A 16963-nucleotide genomic window follows, 5' to 3' on the forward strand; every position below is an offset into this window, starting at 1 on the left:
CTTGTGAGGAGCAGCTGAGGGAGCTGGGGTTGTTCAGCCTGGAGAAAAGGAGGCTGAGGGGAGACCTTCTCGCTCTCTACAACTCCCTGAAAGGAGGGTGTAGCCAGGGGGGGGTCGGTCTCTTCTCCCAAGGAACAGGCGATGGGACAAGAGGAAATGGCCTCAAGGTGCACCAAAGGAGGTTCAGATTGGATACTAGGAACAATTCTTACACGGAAAGGGTTATTAAGCATTGGAATGGGCTGCCCAGGGCAGTGGTGGAGTCACCATCCCTGGAGGTATTTAAAAGCCGGGCAGACGTGGTGCTGAGGGACATGGGTTAGTGGTGGTTTTGTCAGTATTAGGTTGATGGTTGGACTTGATGATCTGAAAGGTTCTTTGCAACCTGGACAATTCTATGAAATTCTTCATCAAAGCTGAACGCAAGTAAAATCTAGTTTGCTGTTGTCTGCAGAAACAAAATAAAGCCCATTAGCTCTTAAATACAGCTGATATTCTACCTGCAGCCCTTCTTCAGGGGCTGTAGCAGAGTACAGGTGACAACCTGTCGCTAAAAGGGCTGGAGTGTAGGTTATGGGAGGCAAAGTGGATACCAAGGAGATGTGGACCTCTTGGAACAAGAATTTATTGTTTCTGAAATAGAATCAGCAAAGTGTTTTCTGGTTTTCTGAAACACTGAATTAAACACAGCAAGTCATGGGGAGTTGTCACTAAGGCTGTTTCCTTGTGATTTTCCACTCTTTCAGTGGGATGGGGACAGAAAAAAGGGAAAAAGCATCAAAATTGCTTTTTACTCTTCCAGTGAAATCACCTGGACCGTGTTTTCTTCCACCTTTTGAGCACTTCCATAAAACCACTTTAAAACAGAAAATGCTTCAAAATTGTGGTAGACTTATGGTATAAGACTGTCAAAGACTGGTGTTTCTCAGAGTGAAAGTGCTGAATTTAGTCTGTAGGTTTACCTCCTTGTAGACCTGTTTAACAAGTCTGTTTCAGCAGGTTTCAGAGTGCGGTGGGGAGACTCAGTAATGCTTTCCTTCTCCTTTCCTTCTCCGTAGGGATACGCTCCGCCGCCAAAAAATGGAATTGAACAGAAGCGACCTGGGCGCCCCTTGAATATAACATCTCTAGTTAGGTTGTCGTCAGCAGTGCCAAACCAGATCTCCATTTCCTGGGCTTCTGAAATTGGAAAGGTAAACTTTATATTCTGTAGGATGTTGAAAAATTGTTTAAAAAAGAGATAGGTGTTTGCTTTTGAAGTTTGTGTGTTTTCTAATGAAGTAATACTGATTAGTTTTACAACATCAATCTTTATTTCATAGGAAGAACTGGTTAATGGATATTTACATCTCTATTCTTCTGAGATTTGGTTTTTTTTTAATGTGAAAATGGCCTCTCTATGAGTTGATTTAAAATTGCACTTGCCAATAAACCAAAACGGGTGGAATTTCCAGCTCAGAAAGCTCTTAAATGGCAGGTTGCTGGAAAGGGTTTACTGGGGGATGTGTCAGGCTGTTGGTGGCAGCTGTTTCTGGGATTGATGGATCTCAAATGTGCTTGGTTAGTCCATATTGTGTGGGGGGTGTGTGTGTGTTTGCAATGCAGGATATCTGAGCAGCATGTGTTTTCTTGTAAAGGAAGAGTATTCTGGAAGTTTGGTTGACTTGAGGGAAAAGTGACTCAATGTGCAGAAGGATGGAGAGCTGGGGGGTTAAAAAAGAGAAAATGGAAGCCTCTTCATTATGTCATGCTAAACTTCATGGAAGCTGCAGTTGGGGAGAAGACTAGACTTCAGGTGGCAGGAGAGAAAGCGAGTGGTGACTGTTACTTTTTAGTGCCTGCAGTTGTTAATCCGAGTTGAAAAGCAATTAGCCTTTAAAATGGCTGCATGGCTGTTTAGAAATCCCCCTATGGATTTCCTAAGGAAAGAAAGGGAGAGTGTGAGGAGTTTCTGAATTCTTCCTAAGTTTAAATAGCTGTTGCAGCAGCCCTTTCAGCTGTTGGTAAGTCAAGAACCACATATTCCTCTGTCTGTGTCTAGTTGTGTAAATTCTTCTGGATTTAATTATCAGAGTAGCTTAGCTCATACTTTTCTTCATAATCAAAATTTGTGGACCAGAAACACCACATGTTTCAAAGTGAGACTCCGATATAACTGAAAGAGGGGAGATTGAGATGGGATCTCAGGAAGAACTTCTTTGCTGTGAGGGTGGTGAGACCCTGTCCCAGGTTGCCCAGAGAAGCTGTGGCTGCCCCATCCCTGGAGGGGTTCAAGGCCAGGCTGGACAGTGCTTTGATCAACCTGGTCTGGTGGGAGGTGTCCGATGATCTTTAAGGTTCCTTCCAACCCAAACCATTCTACGATTCCATGACAAACTTTTATATACTAATTAAAATTTTAAAAAGAAATTGGAGAGGAAGCTAATGTCCAGAAAATAAATGAAAGGCAGTGCTGACAGAAGAGGATTTTTTCTGAAACCAGAGGTGGAGGAAAAGATCTAAGCTGTTGCTTCCCAATCATAAAGCACAAGAATCTTGACATGACGGCAAGGATGTGTGTGGCCCTGGCCTCTCCTGCTGATACCTGCTTTCTTCGTCCCCTGTATCTGCCCAAATATACTCTCCTGGAAGAAGATTAATTGGAGGAATTCCCCCTTGCCCTGAGAGGTGAAGTGGGTTCTTTGGTTTAATGTTGGTGCTCTGCTCTGAGCGTCAGAACTAGCTATCCATCCTCTAAATGAGAGCCTTGGGGATGGTGTGGAGTGTCACTGGCCTTGCATCGTTAAGAGCTTATTGGCATGTACTTGACTGATAGCAGAGGGTTTCTGAGCAGAGGAGGCAGTAACTCCACAGAGCTGGTCAGACTTGAGCCTCTACAATTCTTTCCATAGGCAATAAACAGTGCAATGTATGGTCATTCTTTAAGGAAAAAAAATACCTTTTTTTCATAATAGTTTCCCATGCATTTAGATAACTTTGGTCATCTAAAGAGCTGGGTTTCCTATAGGTGGTAATGGAGGAGGAGGAACGTCAGTGTTCTTGTTTAAAATTCCCATGCAGTACCCAGGCAGTATAGGAGCCATAAGAAGGTGGCTGCCAGGGAGTGGAAATAAGGATTCACAGGTTGTGTTTGTTATACAGATGAAACCATTATTATTCTGCAGTAGTAGGACTTGCAGAATTTTCTTTTCATTACTGACCCTGAAGAAAGAGCGAATGCTGAAAAAAAGGAGCTGGCAAACGGTGTGAATTGGGGAAAAGCAATAAATGCTGGGAAATGTGGTGAATGTGAGGGGAGGGGACATGGTGTAATCATGGAATGGTTTGGGTTGGAAGGGACCTTAAAGATCATCCAGTTCCAAACCTCTGCCATGGGCAGGGACACCTCCCACCAGACCAGGTTGCTCAAAGCCCCCTCCAACCTGGCCTTGAACCCCCCCAGGGATGGGGCAGCCACAGCTTCTCTGGGCAACCTGGGCCAGGGTCTCACCACCCTCACAGCAAAGAATTTCTTCCTGACATCTCATCTCAATCTCCCCTCTGTCAGTGTAAAACCGTTCCACCTTGTCTTGTGGCTCCCCTCCCTGATCCAGAGTCCCTTCCCAGCTTTCCTGGAGCCCCTTTAGGGACTGGAAGGGGCTCTAAGGTCTCCCTGGAGCCTTCTCTTCTCCAGGCTGAACCCCCCACCTCTCTCAGCCTGTCCTCACAGCAGAGGGGCTCCAGCCCTCGGAACATCTTTGTGGCCTCCTCTGGCCCAGCTCCAACAAGTCCATGTCCTTCTGCTGTTGGTGGCCCCAGAGCTGGAGGCAGCCCTGCAGGGGGGTCTCCCCAGAGAGGAGCAGAGGGGCAGAATCCTCCCCTCGCCCTGCTGGCCACGCTGCTGGGATGCAGCCCAGGATGCGGGGAGCTTTCTGGGCTGCCAGCGCACGTTGCCAGCTCATGTTGAGCTTCTCATCCACCAATAAGGCTTAGCTTAAAAGTGCAGAGCAAGTGAAAGAGAAGGTACAGAGAAATTGGTGCAGCTGTGTCACAGCTGAAGGTGTTGCGTTTGCACCTGAAGGAGCATTCTTCTTCTGTTGCATCATTGTCTTTGAGCTCCTCTTAACAGATTGGCACTGGATAAAGGGAAGGATTTAGGAGTCTAAGGTGACATGTTCCTAAAGACTAGATGTATGAGAAGGTGTCACCATTGTGAATCATACTTCCAAGAAAAGAGCCTGGGTTGTCTGTTGGTTGTGGAGTTAATTCTTCTTGCTTAAGGCACAACTGGAGGAGGACATCTGGACGTGATTGGCAGGAAAATTCTGGCAGACTATTGGCCTCTTGCACAGCAATTAAGTCATCTGTCAATGCTTTTCAAAACTGTTAAGCAAAAAATCGGCTTGTTTTTGTTTTTACTGTGTAAATACTAACCTGTTTTGATAGTGGCAGTGCTGTATAAAATCAATATTTAATCGTTAATCACTCTTTTTGTAGAATTACTCCATGTCTGTGTACCTCGTTCGTCAGCTCACTTCAGCGATGCTTTTGCAGAGGTTAAAAATGAAAGGTATCAGAAACCCCGATCATTCCAGAGCACTAAGTAAGTCCAATTAATTTGCCTCTCTGTACTTTCTGAGGGTGGTTGGTGGCTCTTTAAAACCAGAACTGACAATACTTGGGGGATTCGCGGCATTCTGAAAAGAAAGTCCATGCCCAGAGTATCATTGCTATGAACTAGTTTCCTAGATGCTTAACTTTTTTAGATAGCTGGAAATAAAGTACGTGTACTGGCCCATCAAGATTAGCATTTTAAATAATGACGTCTGAATTTATTTTAATAGTTAAAGAAAAACTAACTGCAGATCCTGACAGTGAGATTGCCACTACCAGTCTGCGGGTATCTCTGATGTGTCCTGTAAGTATGGCTGGAAATTACCATACAGAGAGTGGTATTTTCGTCTTTAGTGTGGAGTTGAGCTGCTTTGAAAAGGCTCAGCTTTAGAACTTAACTGGCTTTTGGTTTATACTGATTAATTAAGATAAAATAGTGGGGAGAAGGGCATGTCTACAAGCACCTGATTGTCGCAGCATTCAGTCAGTTCTGATTTAGAACTGAGAATGTTCAGTCAGAAACAAGTTGCTACTTGCGTATAGTGAGGCCTTTAGAAGGACTAATCTCCTGTAGTGAGGCACTGAGACTAATTGGGCAGGTTGATGGAATAATTAAAGGATACAGTGATAAATAAAACTTCTGATGTTGGTGGTATTGCTTATACTGCCAGATACTGGAACAAACAACAAAATTACCAAGGTAATGCTGCCTCGGGGTTTCTCTTCCCAGGTAGAAACTGGCCTTGTGTTTGTGACTGGTCTGTTAAGCTAAATGTTAAAATGGGTATCAATCAGTTCTGAGTAATAACTGGAGCTCACAAAACCCTTTAAAATATTTGGCTAAAAATAAAAGATAAAAATGTGGCTCAAAGAAAAAGATAGAAGCAGGTGCTCCAGTAGGTCTTTTCGTAAGAATGAAGTCCTAAAAATAACACTGATGCAGGTCAATCAGAAATATTTCTGACTGTTTTTGACTCGGTGAAGACTTTGAGGGTGGCTTTATTCCTCCTCTAAGCGCGCTGCGTGCGCTTTGATAGCGTGGATTCGCCTGCGGTGACCTTAGTGCTGGGCACCTCTGTAGTGAGCAGAGAGAGTTACCGCACCAACTGGCTCTGATTTCGGTGTTAGCCATCTAGGGATACTTCTGTCTGCTCTTCTGACACTCTTCCAATTAATCTCCTGTAGCTGGGAAAAATGAGACTGACAATCCCCTGCCGGGCTGTGACTTGCACACACCTGCAATGTTTCGATGCTGCTCTTTATCTTCAAATGAATGAAAAGAAGCCGACCTGGATCTGCCCTGTCTGTGACAAAAAGGCAGCTTATGAGAGCCTAATATTAGATGGGTAAGAGACGGGGTTTGCAGATTACACAGTTACTTAAAATTTTTCATGATGTATTTAATAGCTACTTTTGGGACTTAAGACTTAGCAATTTCATACTATTTTCTTTGTAAAAAAACTTTAGACTGGGAAAAACTATTAGACTGTTAAATTCTGTTGCCATGTAATGAACAACATAAGTTTTTCTTCCAACTGCATCATCAAACTCAGGAGCCTTGGTAGATTTCCTCTGGAGAAATCCAAATGTAACATTTAAGGATACGTCTCCCTCTTACATGACTTAATCTCTGAAGCTATTAACTTTTAAAATTTAACTCATAAACAAGCATCAAACTTGACTGAAATGAGGATGATTTCTGCTTCTGTATGGAAATCTATGAATTGCAGTAATGTTGGAATGGAATATGGGTAGGTTGGAATACTGTTAGTTTTTGGTGTCTGTGAAGGCTGTGATTACAGGCTTTCAGGTGAGATGAACTAGGAAGAGTGCATGCAATGGGTTGAAGGTGATCATAATTAGTTTTTCAGCTGTGTCTCCTTTTATAGAATCATAGAATGGTTTGGGTTGGAAGGGACCTTAAAGATCATCCAGTTCCAACTCCCCTGCCCTGGGCAGGGACACCTCCCACCAGACCAGGTTGCTCAAAGCCCCCTCCAACCTGGCCTTGAACCCCTCCAGGGATGGGGCAGCCACAGCTTCTCTGGGCAACCTGGGCCAGGGTCTCACCACCCTCACAGCAAAGAATTTCTTCCCCAGATCTCATCTAAATGTGTCCCCTCTTTCAGTGTAAAACTGTTCCCCCTTGTCCTATGGCTCCCCTCCCTGATCCAGAGTCCCTCCCCAGTTTTCCTGGAGCCCCTTTAGGGACTGGAAGGGGCTCTAAGGTCTCCCCGGAGCCTTCTCTTCTCCAGGCTGAACCCCCCCAACTCTCTTAGGCTGTCCTCACAGCAGAGGGGCTCCAGCCCTCACAGCATCTTCGTGGCCTCATCTGGACCCATTCCAACTGGTCCATGTCCTTCTGCTGTTGGTGGCCCCAGAGCTGGAGGCAGCACTGCAGGGGGGTCTCCCCAAAGCGGAGCAGAGGGGCAGAATTCCCAACCCCCTTGCCCTGCTGGCCACACTGCTGGGGATGCAGCCCAGGATGTGGGGGACTTTCTGGGCTGCAAGTGCATATTGCTTGCTCATGTTGAGCTTCTCATCCACCAACTCACCCAAGTCCTTCTCCTCAGGGCTGCTCTCAATCTTTTCGATTAGAATAAAAAACTTCCCTTGGAATTAAAAGTGAAACCATTCCACTTTATTTTTCAGGCTCTTTATGGAAATCCTTAATGAATGTTCAGATGTGGATGAGATCAAATTCCAAGAAGATGGCTCCTGGTGCCCCATGAGGCCAAAGAAAGAAGCTGTGAAAGTCTCAAGTCCACAGTGCACCAAAATAGAAAGTACGTCCGTCTGAGTACCAGTTGCAAACTGACAAAAAGCCTTGGAGACTTAGTTGTTGCTTGGATAATGTGTATGGATGTTGACGAAAGTTTAATACTTCTAACCTTCTTGTCATTTAAAGCTAAAAAGAAATGGTTGTATCTATAAAAATGTGCATTTTGGGGCTTTGTCTTTGCTCTTTATAATAGCAATTAAGAAAACGAGAGGTTGTTCTTGTTTTAGGTCCTTAAACAAGATTAAAACTTGTACTTTAATACTCTCAACGTGACAGTACTAATAAAAGAGTTTGTGGATCATAATGTTCTCTGTAGTGGCCAGGAAAATGAAACTAAAAAATCCTAAATCAGGATTTGAGTTCCTGCTTCTGTTGCAAGTAGAAACTGTTGTCAACAACCTTTAAAAACCAGTGATATTTTATTTTTCTTCTTCAGGTTCCAGTGTTGTTACCAAACCGTGTTCTGTGACAGTGGCCAATGAGGTAAACAAGAAGAAAGTTGACGTTATTGACTTGACAATAGAAAGCTCTTCTGACGAAGAGGAAGATCCTCCTGCCAAAAGGAAGTGCATATTTATGTCTGAAACACAAGGGAGCCCAACTAAAGGGTTTGTCAATTTTAAAGTTAGTTGTTATTCTGTAATATCGCAAACTGATGTGTAGACACATGGACTTGTAACCTCTCTTTGGGAATCCATCTCCACACTTGCACAGGAGGATTTCTAGGCCTCTCCTTGCAGAAGGTTGTATTGATACGGTACCTCTGTACAGGCAAAATGCTATTAAATAGTTTGACATCTCACAAAAGACTTGCGCTGACTGTTGCTGTGTTTGCAGGGATCTTTCTCCCTAGGAGAGGAAGCTGGTTAAGATAATGGACAGGATTCTCCCGAGAAAGCAGATTATGCTGAGTGGAGAAGCTTTATGCATTCTTGCTAAGTTAGTGTCGTCTTAAAGGCTTTTGTCTCGCTCTCTGTTATACCCTTTAATTAATCTGCCAGGAAGTGAGGCTGCGTTTTGTGTTTCATCCGTCCTGTCAGTCTTGGAAAGGAGACTCTTTGCTGTTTTGAATCAAGATCAGCTTTTCCTCCATCTCTCTGTTAGACTCCGGAATGTCTTGGACTCTTGGCCGTGATTGTCAATCAGTCCTGCACTTTGCTTAGCCCAACCAACAACTTCCCAAGTCCTTTGCCAACTGCTCTGTCTTTGTAGTCACGCCTGACTTAGTAGAGAAGCCGGGGCTTAGCCTGTGGCTATTGTCCCTTCTTCTGTCTGTCCCAATCTGTGCAGCTCTGCTGCGGTGGCTTCCATGAAGTTCTTGCTCTTGGCCTGGAGGGCGCAGGAGACCTGCAAGGGGAGAGTGGCACTGGTGAGGCTCACCAGCATTCACCGTTCCACGAGGCGATTCCAAGTGTCACCTTTTAGTTCATGGCTTATTAGTTGGTGTTGCTGCATGTGTGAGGTGTGTGTCTGTCTCTCAGCGTAGCAGCTTATGTCTTGCACTAAAATAATTCTAATGAACCCAAACCCCTTCTGTTTTGTCAGCTCTCGAAGTGATGAGCAGGCGAACCATGTCTCTAGTCCACAGGAATGTGTGGTCTTTGGTGAGCAAATGGTTGCTCATCTTCAACTTTCAGCAGTGATACTGAAACACTTGCTTTTTGTGAGGATTGTGGAGGAGTCCTTCTGCAAGAGACTTTCTTATTTTTTATAAGAGAAAAATAGCTACAAATATATCTCTTAGTGAAGTTTCAGAAGGCACCAAGACTTCCTTCCATGCTCCTGTCTTTGAGGTAGACAAGAAAACTGGTTGCAGGTGGCCATCTGTGACCAATGCATTTTCCTTATTGTCCGAGTACAGAAATGGTGTGTTTTCATTCTTCAAATCCTACTCAAAGCCAGGCTTTTGGGGAATAGCTTATCTCCCATCAGCAATGTTCCCTGAATTCTAGTTTTTGCAAAAACGTGGGGGCCTTCATGTAGGCAGAAGAGACGTAGGTTTAAGTAGAAGAGGTGCTTGAGAAGGGAGGCCCTGAAATCCAAGCTTCTGAAATCAGAGGTAGCATAAATGGTGGGCTGGAGGGAGTGACGCTGAGCAGTTGGGACTCTGGGTTTTTCCACCTGGCTTGGAGTTTATGAAATATTTTACGCGTGTGGCTGGTGCCTGAACGCCTGTGGTGTCATCTTTTAACAGTGCTATGAAGTAGTCAAGCAGAAGGTGGGGATGCAAAAGGGTTTTAACTGGTTTGTATGTTCCTGGAGAGCTGAATGTAAGCTTGGGGTCAGGCTGTGAGTAAAGCTGGGTTGGATATTTAACTCCTACGGGTGTCACCTGTGCTCTGGGGGCTGAATAATGTTTAGTTGTGCCCTTGGCATGACAGGTTAGAACCCAGGAAGAGTTTTTGTGGAGAAATCGGAAACGAGTGCATTCCTCCGGCTCTGGCATCCTGCGCATCCCTCCCAGGGTGCTCCAGAGGCAGAGGTTTCCATTTCTGTCTCTGAAGGGTGGACTGTCACGAACGACTCCAGCACCATACTTTGTTTTAACACTGACTTGCTCGTAGGTCACAGCCACTGTTGAGAGCCAAGATACGGTCATTTTATTATGAAGACTGTTATGAAAGTCGAAATTAGAGTGGAAAACTGTGTAGTGAGTAGCCGCGCTGTAGTCGTATCGTAACACAGTGACCTTGTGAACACGAGTGCACGGCGGTGCCTGATTTCTCTTTTCTTGACTAACGACCAGGTTGTCTGTAATTTCCCACGCTGTTCGAAACAGGGTTCTGATGTATCAGCCATCTACTGTCAGAGTGCCCAGCGTGACAACCGTCGATGCCGCCGCCATTCCTCCTTCATTAACCGACTACCCAGTACCATTCCATCACCCACCAATATCCAGTATTTCATCGGACTTGCCAGGTAGGTGGTGGCTATTTTTCATGTTTGTTTGTGACAGCCTTATTCATTTGTGGGGTGGGTAAAAACTGGAGAATCGATCAACTGTTGTATTTTTTTGTTTGCTTGTTTTAATGGCACAAGACTCTATGTGCGCTGATGGGATGTCTAGACAAGTCCAGTACAGGCTGTCTTTCCAGTTTTGCAACAGCGTTGCTTCTGGGGGTACAAACTGGCATTTTTGGAACGACAGCCAGTAAATGCTTCTCGCTGCATTCAGTTAGACTCTCGTGTAAACGGTTGTTCCGTGTGGTAGACGCGAGAGAGAGAGTAGCTGCTTATTGAAGTTATAGAAGCAATGGCACTGGCTCATCCCAACCCCAGGTGTTAATTGTAGCTGTGATTCTAGTGGTGCTCTGTTCTAGACTGTATGAAAAAGGTTAAGGTGAGCTACAATATGTAAGCTGACCTCTATCGACTTTCTTTACCTAGACATACCCTAAATGCCTATGATGTATTCTTCAACCCTGCTGCTAAATATCAGACAAAAGGTGGGGATACTGATTGTTTTCTATCCTGGCTCCTTGAAAAGAAAACTGTATTTGAGGGGACTGGGGGTTTCTCTTTGCCGGCTGTAACGAACCCAGAGCCCAGGAAATGGTGACTTGTGGTGACAGGCGTCACATTGGCCTCCTGTACTTCCCTCTTCCCCACCTTCGCTTCCCTCCTCCATTGCCTGTCTCCATTTCTCCCCTGCAACAACTCTGGGTTTTTTCCTCTTCTTTCAGCACCAGTTTGGCAATGGGATGGATATCATTCCCCTTGTTTCTCTGTCCATTTTGGTTCCCTTACTGCTCCCTCCCTCCACTTCTCCCTTGTTAAGAAATCGTTTATCTTGCCAAATTGGATAGAAAGAAGTCTAGAACTGTTTTGTCCATCTCAACTGAAGTTCTAGAACTTGCGAAAACACAAGAAAACTGTAAATTCTCTAAAAGCAGCTGACCTTGAATCTCCTTCAAAACTTTTCTCTAATGGAGAAGAGGAGGAGAGATGCCACTGACTGGAGCAGATTCAGAGGTGAGGGAGGAGGGAGGGAGGAAGCTTGCCATTTCTTTCCGTTGACATAGCAAACACAAGGCCAATATTTAGAAAAGAACCAAAAAAAAAAAAAAAGCTGTAATTTCTCATTGGTTTCATAATTTTGAACATCTTGCCCTAAAATTCTTACACGCTAACGGTGTATAAGACGGACGCTACTTGTCACTGCTCTCGGAGGATATACGTTGAACTACTTGTAGTTTCCTCTTCTTCATTCCTTTTATTTGTCTAGACACAAAACGGGGATGATATTAGAAATGTTTCCTTATTGGCTGCCCGTGGGTGGAGGAAGAGACCTGCTGCTTGTTTTTGGACTTGTGCATGTTGTGACTTTACTTCATTCCAGCATCTTTAATGTGATGACACTCTTCATGTCCCAGTTTGGCCAAGTCAGGTACAATATGCAGTGACACTCGCATTATGAACCAACAGCTCCAAACGGCAACCTCCATCTAAGCAACCACATTGAACCACCCTGCAATACCCAGTGAATAATACATCATTTTGTCATCCTCATTCTTAAAAAGAGCCACTTGTACTAGATAACTCGTTTCGCTGCTGCCTGAAGTAGTCATTGAGAGTGGTGTCACAGTGGTATATTCCATTTCGAAACTGTGTAACAATCGCAAAATCTGTTCTATGACCACAAAAAAAAGTTCCTTAAATTTATTGTGTAGGAATAAAAGGAAAGACTCATCAATTTATTATCCTTCTCTTTTTTTTTTTTTTTTTCCCCTAGGTCTGGATTTTCTTTCCCTAATCCCAGTTGATTCACAGGTATGTTTCTGAACTGCTACGGTTTTTGTGACATAGTGTTTAAGTAACTGTCGGGGTGCTGTCGTCATCCGTATAGTGTTTGCTGTCCCTTGCTTAGACCTAACCACAGACCAGGAAAACCCATTTTCCCAGCAAGAAGTGGTAATGAAGATGCGTTAAGGGAGGATTCAGTTTAGCCTTGCTGTGATACATCCAGGCTTGAAACCTCACTCTTTATTGATAGTTTGTCTTTCTAAAGCGGATATAAGGGGATATTGCACAGGGCTAACTTGTACATACCCATCCTGTGAGGACAGGCTGAGAGAGTTGGGGAGGTTCAGCCTGGAGAAGAGAAGGCTCCGGGGAGACCTTAGAGCCCCTTCCAGTCCCTAAAGGGGCTCCAGGAAAGCTGGGGAGGGACTCTTGATCAGGGAGGGGAGCCACAGGACGAGGGGGAAGGGTTTTAAACTGCAAGAGGGGAGATTGAGATGAGACCTCAGGAAGATACTCTTTGCTGCGAGGGTGGTGAGAGCCTGGCCCAGGTTGCCCAGAGAAGCTGTGGCTGCCCCATCCCTGGAGGGGTTCAAGGCCAGGTCAGATGGGGCTTTGAGCAACCTGGTCTGGTGGGAGGTGTCCCTGGGCTGGAACTGGATAATCATTAAGATCCCTTCCAACCCAAACCATTCCATGATCATGTATTTCATGCTCTTAGTTCATACCATCTATGTGTAGGCCTGTAATTACACTTTGTTGATTGCTGTTTCTGTTGGTTTTGATATTAGGAGATTAAGTTTTAAAGAAAGTATCTTGATTAATTCGAAGGGCATATGACTGAGCATTTTTATAATGAATTGTTCCACATGACACCTAAACCCCATTGGTTTTGGATTACATGGAAATTTTGTAGGTCAAAAGGAAGTAGGTGGTGCTTTTTCATCCCTGGAAACTTAAACTTCACACATTTAGGGAGAATGATTCTTCCTGTAACTAGCTTTTACGCAGCCGGACTAAAGCCTTGAAATGTGGGGGAATAATACTGGCTCCCTAATTAAGACAGGAGGATCTGAAGCAGAGCCTCTGTAGAAGATGACAGTAGCAGGACTCTAGAACTTGACTTTCTTGTGCCTTAAAAAAAAAAAAAAAAAAAAAAAAAAAAAAAAAAAAAAGATGAACCTCCTTCTTTTCTTTCCACTTACTGCATCTTGCAATACTCTGTGCCTGCCCTTTTGAGATCTGAACTGCCAAAAAGCGGGACTAACAGAAGTTTGTTCATGTGGGAGACAGGAAGCAGGTAACGCTGCTCTGAAGTGTCCGCTTTGGACACTTCAGTCAGTTCAGGCTCAGTTCCAAAGGTAAACCCGAGATTGGAACTCACAGGGTAAGAGAAATTAGGATGTGCTGAGTAAAATGTCTGTGTGTGTGTTGGAGTGTCTTATTTTATCCTCCCTGACACCTGGCACCCTCCTTCTGTTTCTAAATGCTTAAAATGTTTAGCTCTGCTTTGAGAAGGCTTGTCTTCCACTTCAGGAAATTTAAATCAAATTAGTAATTTTTCTTAATCCAACTTGATCAGGGCTCGTTTGTCACTGCTAAAATGTTTAGAGCCCTGCATGTATCATGGCAGCTATATACTATGAAAATGTTAATTAGTACAGCTGCTGCCATTTGAGGGGATGAAATTATTCTAACCTCCATTGAAGTAGCAAAAAGCTTTCTGCTGCCTTTCCTGACGAAAGGAGCCTGAAAAATATGCATTTGTGCCCAGTCTCTAGTGGGAGGTGTCCCTGCCTGTGATGGGGGAGTTGGAACTAGAGGATCTTTAAGGTCCCTTCCAACTCTAACCATTCCATGATTCCCCTCCAGTCCCTAAATGGGCTCCAGGAAAGCTGGGGAGGGACTCTTGATCAGGGAGGGGGGCCATAGGACGAGGGGGAAGGGTTTTACACTGAAAGAGGGGAGATTGAGATGAGATCTCAGGAAGAAATTCTTTGCTGTGAGGGTGGTGAGACCCTGGCCCAGGTTGCCCGGAGAAGCTGTGGCTGCCCCATCCCTGGAGGGGTTCAAGGCCAGTTTGGAGGGGGCTTTGATCAACCTGGTCTGGTGGGAGGTGTCCCTGCCCATGGCAGGGGGCGTTGGAACTGGATGGTCTTTAAGGTCCCTTCCAACCCAAACCATTCTGTGATCACAGGCAGTGAATATTCTCTAAATGTGAAGGGGGTCTTTTTGTGATCATCCTGTGGTCCTTAATGCACTAGGAAATGCTGAAGCTAATAAGAATAAATGGGGAGGATGAGGGGTGGGCTTGCGGCTCCCATCTCTGCTTGCTTACTTGCCGGTTTGCAGAACTCAGGTCCTTGCTCTGCACGGGTTAACGAGGTTCTGCTGGTTTTGTGCGGGTTCTAGGGAAGATGTATCTTCAGAGCATACATTTCCCTCGTGCAGTTAGTCTCTTCATTCTTCGTTGTTTGTTTCAAGCAGTACTGTCCTCCTATGTTTTTGGATAGTCTCACCTCAACCTTAACAAGCAGCACGCCTGGCAGCAGCATCATCACCTCCACCAGCCACCAGGAGAGCAACACGCACGTTAGCTCCTCCGGCAGGAGCGAGACGGGAGTGATAACCAGCAGCAGCAGCAGCGGAGGCGGCAGCGCTCCGGACATCATCTCGCTGGACTGAAACCAGGGGCGGCCCCCAGTGGTGGTGGTGGTGGTGGTGGTGGGACACGCTCCAGGAGAGATCTCACCCGACAGAGCTGCCACTCCCACCTCTGTGACTTCAGCACCTCGGAAGTTTATTCTGGTAATTTATTGAAATGATTTGCCTTCTGGAAAACGCAGTCAATTCATCTACACTAGGAACAGAAGTGATGGATTATTATTATTTTTTTGTTGTTGTTCTTGCTCATTAAATAGCTGGTATCGAAAAGGCCCCTTCAGAACACGCTTCTATGTTTTGGGCTTGTTCTGGGGAAACTGACTTTTTTTTTGTTGCTGGGTGGATTCCACACGCGGTTTTAAATTTTGTTGTAAACCACAGCAATAATGTAAAAACTAAAAAAACCTTTTTTTTTTTTTAAAAAAAAAAGGCACTTAACCACTCTAGAACAAGAAGAACAACCTGGACAAAAGTGCAGAAGTGTATGCATTGGTGATTTTTTTGATATTTTCACTGGGGCCTGTAATAAACTTCATTTGAGACAATGAAGCTTCGTGAAATAGCCATGACTTGTGTTTTAAGTCTCTCGTTCCCCACTTCCCACCGGGGGGGATGCAGGGGAAGCCTCTGTAAATGGGATTATTTGGGGGTTGTTTATTGGGGGTTTTTTTTCCTCATTTTGTGTTTTTCATAAATGCAACAAAATCCTAAGCTGTGACTTCTTCCTCTTTGTGTTCTTTGGGCTGGGGAAGGGACAAACTATGCAAACCCTGCATTACACCATCTCTGTGCTGTCAGGTCACAACTACGACAAGTCTCCACCACCAAAACCTCCAAACTATGCACAGTTGAATTTCTGGTTGGATAACTTTTAAGAATTAATAGAATAAAATAAAAAAACAAAAACCAAAACTTTCAAACTCAAATTCAGATTATAAAGTCCTTGGTGGTCCTCTTTGAAGCTGCTACCCCTCACCAGATGACCAAGTGAAGTGTGTGCTTTCTCCGGCAGCTGTAAGGAGACAAAACAGGGATTACTTTCTCCTGCGTAGGATTATTTTGTAGGATCTCTTGCTCCCGGCTTCTGTCACTGTTGGATTCTGCTTGGGAATACCACCCCCTGACCTGCCCTGGGGGAGGCTTGGCTTTTTGGAAGATACTCCACAGTATTCCCACCAAACTGGAATTACGTGTTTAGGGCTTAATAATGCTTTGTCCCCCATTCCATGGCCTCCTAATTGTGGCTTTTCTAAGTCAATGGGAACAATTTCCTCCTGTTTTAGTCCTCTCATGAATTTTTGGTGTCTCCCCTGTATGTGGAAGAGGTTACAGACCAGGAAAACCGAGTTCCATTTCCATAATGCTGGAATAATGGTATTGTTCAAATATGTTGACAGCAGATTTTTTCAAGCGTTGTGTTTGAGTAACTGTATTTGAGATGATTCCTTCCTTAATTACCAGCTTTCACTTTTTTTTTTCTAATTTTCTGTTCCTTTTTTATTTCTTTAGTTAAATGTCTGATGCTTTTTGCCTTCCATTACCGTGACGGTATTTGAACAAAGTACACGGATGAGAAATACGGAAGCAGGATGTGTTGTATCTCTTGTCTGCCCCATGCTCCCACCTTTAACGCTGCGTTTACTGTTCCTCGTTGCCTTTTATTTTTTTTTGTATGATCTTTCACAGCAGTCTTTAATTCACATGTTGGTCTTAATATCGCATCCAATCTTCTCTTTTCCTTATCTGTTGAATTTTTTGTACCTGTTAAGGATCGGTTTTTAGCATGATTTATTTCCAATAAAGCCATGCTACTCATGGGAGTTTTTTTTTACTAATGGCCTGCAGCCCATCAGTGCTTTCTGCATCACGATTGCACAGTGAGTTGAGCTATAAATAGAGCGTGGAGACAGAGAGGTTCCAGAGTCGTGCTGAATAAAGCGTTTAAAACTGGTGTCTGTTGCTGGAGATGCTGTTTGTATCCTTAATGCCAACCTGAAGCGTGGGTCAGGCAAGTGCTGAACTGGCTGAAGGGATGTATTAGAACATGTGCTCTAAACCAGTCGTGGCATTATAAAATATGGCTGGAATTTTGTTAATTTTTGTGGCTTGAGACCTGCCTGGCAGAAAAGGACCTGGGGATGTTGGTTCAGAGCTGGCTGAATATGAGCCAGCAGTGTGCCCAGG

General features: G+C 44.5%; 1 protein-coding gene across 2 annotated transcripts in view; it reads left to right on the plus strand.

Moving 5' to 3' along the window:
• The window catches only part of PIAS2 (protein inhibitor of activated STAT 2), a 34617-nt gene extending 18024 nt beyond the window's left edge, over window positions 1-16593 (plus strand). The window contains exons 6-14 of one of the 2 annotated variants that reach the window (XM_074165651.1): window positions 1059-1193; window positions 4477-4582; window positions 4824-4897; window positions 5779-5939; window positions 7246-7379; window positions 7812-7983; window positions 10155-10294; window positions 12108-12145; window positions 14603-16593. In XM_074165651.1, the coding sequence (XP_074021752.1) occupies window positions 1059-1193; window positions 4477-4582; window positions 4824-4897; window positions 5779-5939; window positions 7246-7379; window positions 7812-7983; window positions 10155-10294; window positions 12108-12145; window positions 14603-14800 (1158 nt within the window). In that variant the 3' untranslated portion in view covers window positions 14801-16593. Of the gene's footprint in view, window positions 1-1058; window positions 1194-4476; window positions 4583-4823; window positions 4898-5778; window positions 5940-7245; window positions 7380-7811; window positions 7984-10154; window positions 10295-12107; window positions 12146-14599 lie in introns of both variants that reach the window. The other variant, XM_074165650.1, reaches the window with a different exon arrangement.
• Window positions 16594-16963: the final 370 nt, after the last annotated feature.

The sequence above is a fragment of the Numenius arquata genome, chromosome Z, assembly GCF_964106895.1.
Source record: "Numenius arquata chromosome Z, bNumArq3.hap1.1, whole genome shotgun sequence".
NCBI lineage: Eukaryota > Metazoa > Chordata > Aves > Charadriiformes > Scolopacidae > Numenius > Numenius arquata.